This window comes from Phytophthora parasitica (assembly GCF_000247585.1).
Source record: "Phytophthora parasitica INRA-310 unplaced genomic scaffold supercont2.45, whole genome shotgun sequence".
Lineage (NCBI taxonomy): Eukaryota > Oomycota > Peronosporomycetes > Peronosporales > Peronosporaceae > Phytophthora > Phytophthora nicotianae.
The window spans coordinates 80931-84286 of NW_008649031.1; the positions used below are offsets into that span (position 1 = coordinate 80931).

At 50.2% G+C, this 3356-nt stretch overlaps 3 protein-coding genes across 3 annotated transcripts; all 3 read left to right on the forward strand.

Moving 5' to 3' along the window:
* Positions 1-378: 378 nt before the first annotated feature.
* Positions 379-1304, forward strand: PPTG_14877 (hypothetical protein; the record flags this gene model as incomplete). Its single annotated transcript, XM_008912217.1, has 2 exons — positions 379-805; positions 874-1304. The coding sequence occupies 2 exons, from the start codon at positions 379-381 to the stop codon at positions 1302-1304; spliced, it is 858 nt and encodes a 285-aa protein (XP_008910465.1).
* A 60-nt stretch (positions 1305-1364) lies between these two features.
* PPTG_14878 (hypothetical protein) lies at positions 1365-1871 on the forward strand (the record flags this gene model as incomplete). Its single annotated transcript, XM_008912218.1, has 1 exon — positions 1365-1871. One exon carries the CDS (start codon positions 1365-1367, stop codon positions 1869-1871), a length of 507 nt encoding a protein of 168 aa, XP_008910466.1.
* A 619-nt stretch (positions 1872-2490) lies between these two features.
* On the forward strand, positions 2491-3003 carry PPTG_14879 (hypothetical protein; the record flags this gene model as incomplete). The annotated part of the gene is made up of 1 exon (XM_008912219.1): positions 2491-3003. The coding sequence occupies one exon, from the start codon at positions 2491-2493 to the stop codon at positions 3001-3003; it is 513 nt and encodes a 170-aa protein (XP_008910467.1).
* Between the last annotated feature and the right edge of the window lie 353 nt (positions 3004-3356).

Consider the following 3356-nt stretch of genomic DNA (forward strand, 5'->3'; position numbering starts at 1 on the left):
GATGACCAGGAGGACCAGCGGATGAAGGAGATGACACCGGTTTGTAGCCTTCTGGCCGACAGCCGCGGTAGACAGAAGCTCGATCGAGGATCTAGATACGGGAGCATGACTCGAAGCGCCAGCCTGGGAAAGACTTGAAGTCGATCGAGCAGCCTTGGACACACGGGCAGACTGGGTTGGAGACTCGGATTCGGAGCGTGCTCGCTTATGGCCCGGCGCGGATGGGAGAAGGGACGCAATGTTGAACAACCTCTCAAGCGCCTGGTCCCGTTCAGCCCGTAGATCGGTGACCTCCAGGTTATGGTGGAGGAGGCAACAGAGGTTATACTGGCCAGCTGGATAATCGTCGGGGTGGTGGAGGACACGATGATAACAAATATGGTGGAGATCGCTGGGGTTCTGGCGGTTCGGCACAGTCGTTCGGATACTACGATAACCGAGGTGGGAGTGGGGGATACGACCAAGGTCGCAATGACTACAATCAGAGTGGAGAATACGGAGAGGTTACCGGACAGTGGGGTAACTATGGCTATAATCGGGATGATCGTGGTAGTAGTGGAGGACGAGATGGTCGCGTGTACTGTGGAGGGGGTCGAGGTGAACGTGGTGATACGCGCTCTCGTGGAGATCGCGAACAGCGTAGCTGTAATGGCCGTACTGGTGACCAGCGACCCCGTGAAGGGGGATGTCGTCGTGAAGATGATCGGCGTGCTGGGGATTATGATGGTCGAGGTCGCGGAGGAAACAATGAACAATCGATATGGTGGTGGTAACAATCGACGTGGCGATGACGGTCCAGACGCTGGTTTGATATCTGGGGTCGTCCGATCCAGGATCCTTAAGCTCAGAAGCACTGGGATGGTAGCACTGCAGATCTTGAAGTTTCATCCAAAGATCCAGAAATGCCTCAGGTGGTGGAGTTCTGTTCTCGTCCCGTGGCTCCTGCTCGCAGTGGCAGCACGACCCCACTTATGATTAACTACTTTAAACTGACCATTGACAAGGGCCCGCTCCAGATTTTCAAGTACCATGTGACCGTGGATCTTTCGCACGACGATGAGTCCAAGTATGGCCCTGCGGCTTCTAAGCAAGAGGGCGATGCGGTTAGTGACGTTGATGCAGCAAAGGACAGTATTCGTTCGAGTTCGGAGCGTCCACCGCGTCCACTACAACGTGGACTGGTGAGCCGCGTGGTGAATGCTGTACAGAGGCAATTTGACGACGACTATGACGGAGTTCGGGTAGTTAACGATGGAATGGCTGCCTTATATTCGCCAACGCAGATCCATGGGGCACGAATGTGAAGGCTTTTAAAGATATAAATCCGGATATCGGAAGGTGGAGCACGTTTGCGCAGAGGACCGATGACCTTTGACGTGAAGATACAACACGTCGAGAGTATTGAAATTGTGAATCTGCTGCAACACTACTCGGATCCAGAGGTGAATGTCATGCCAGTGATGCAGGCTATAGATGTCGTTACGCGTCACCAGGCCTCCCAGAGCATGAGTCGTGTGGGACGAGCGTTATACACCATGATAAACACTCACACACTGCAAGGCGGCAGGGAACTGTGCTTGGTATATCATCAGGCCGTTCGCAAGGCAACCGAAACTCTGGTTCTGAATCTGAACGAAACTTCTGCAGTATTTTACGCTCCTGGGCCGCTGATGCAAATGGCGTTGGCAGCTCTGCGTATCAGCAACCCAAGAAGCATCCGAAACTTGACGGACAAGCAATTAAAGTCTCTCTCACATACGCTACCAAAGGTGGAAGCGACGACAACGCACCGTAATGACCGATCCTGTTCACGGACATCGGCCACGAAGTTTCTCAAGTTTCAGCTAAACGATGTGTTGTTCTATTCATGAGTCTTCTCTCCGTCCGCTTCTCGTCCAATGTTGAAATGAATACGGTTAGTTCGTCTTTCGCAGATCGTTTCACTGCTTTTGTGGAGAATCGGGTAGGACATTCCTATCAAGTTCTAACGGTAACGTCCTGCGATTTGCTGTGGCATTCGAAATTGGTAGATGGGTGAAGAGCTTGTAGAAGTGATTGAGATTGTCGTGCTGGAGGTAGTAAAACCAGAGCACACAGTAGTCTCCGCAATGCCCCCAGCGGTGGTCCTGAACCCGAAATGGAGCCTGTTTGTAATCGCGGGGGATTGCTAAGGGTGGTGGCGACTGTAACGGATCGAAGTATAGTTTATGCTTATTACTGACAGCCATCCAGTGCGTGCCGCCAATCTGTGGAGTGCCCATATTCAAAATCGCATAGTCAACGTCGAGTCTGAGCTTGTGTTTAAAATCAATCTGATCGACCCCCACATCAACCGCTTCGGCTAATTTCAGTAGATCCGAGTCTGAATCGACCGATGATTTAATTATTTGACGAATTAAGTCCACTATGTTGACTCGATTTCTTTTATTTATTTTTTATGGACTATATTGGCTTACATATAATCCAAACGCGCATATCGTTTTATTAGAAATGTCAACTGCTTCCGATATCTCCGCATACGCTCACTCTGTTGAGCCAGCTCAAGCTGAAACTCTTTTCTCCAGTAAGAAATGGACGTACATCCAAGATTCGACCTCTAACACCAGTCAGTACTCGGGTCAGATTCAGTTCAATCTTTCGACTATCTCATCTCAGGCTTCGTTTGTGAATTGGGAGGAGGCTGTTATTGAGCTCCCTGTCAAGCTTCAGATCACGAACGCATCTGGTGGATCTATCACTTCGACCGCCGCTGCTACGTTCGATCAGTTAGTGCCTAAGGCTGGTTCGTGGCAATTCCTCGATTCCGTTCAGGTCGTGATTGATGCTACGACCGTACAAACCAATCAAATTCATGAGAATGTTATGGCTCAGTTCAATGCGCTAACTGAGTGGTCTCAGGATGATCTCGTCAATCACGGTGCAACGACTGGTTTCGCTCTCGATAGATACGAACCTCAGACGGCTGGTGTTATTCAATCTCTTGATAACGTAACAAGGCCATAACACCGGATCGAAAGTTACAGGACTCTTTAGATGCGCTAGAAAAGCTTGCTTCAGTGGAGAAGATGATAGCTGTTGAGATGAGCGAGTGCCAGTCCGATGTAGATGCCGTTTACAAGCGCCGACGTGAAGCGAAAGTGGAAGCGATAACCGAGCAAAGAGAGCTTGAAGCAGCTCGTTCGGCTGTAGAGAATCTAGAGCAGCAGTTGATCTCGGTTCGCGACGAATGTGACGGGCAAACTCAGATTGCGTTGAAATTAGGGAGAAGACCGGATGAAGTGAATGTTCCTGCACAATGCAACAGGCAAATTAAGACAGTGGAGCGTCAACTGACACGAGTAAGGGACAAGTTGGAA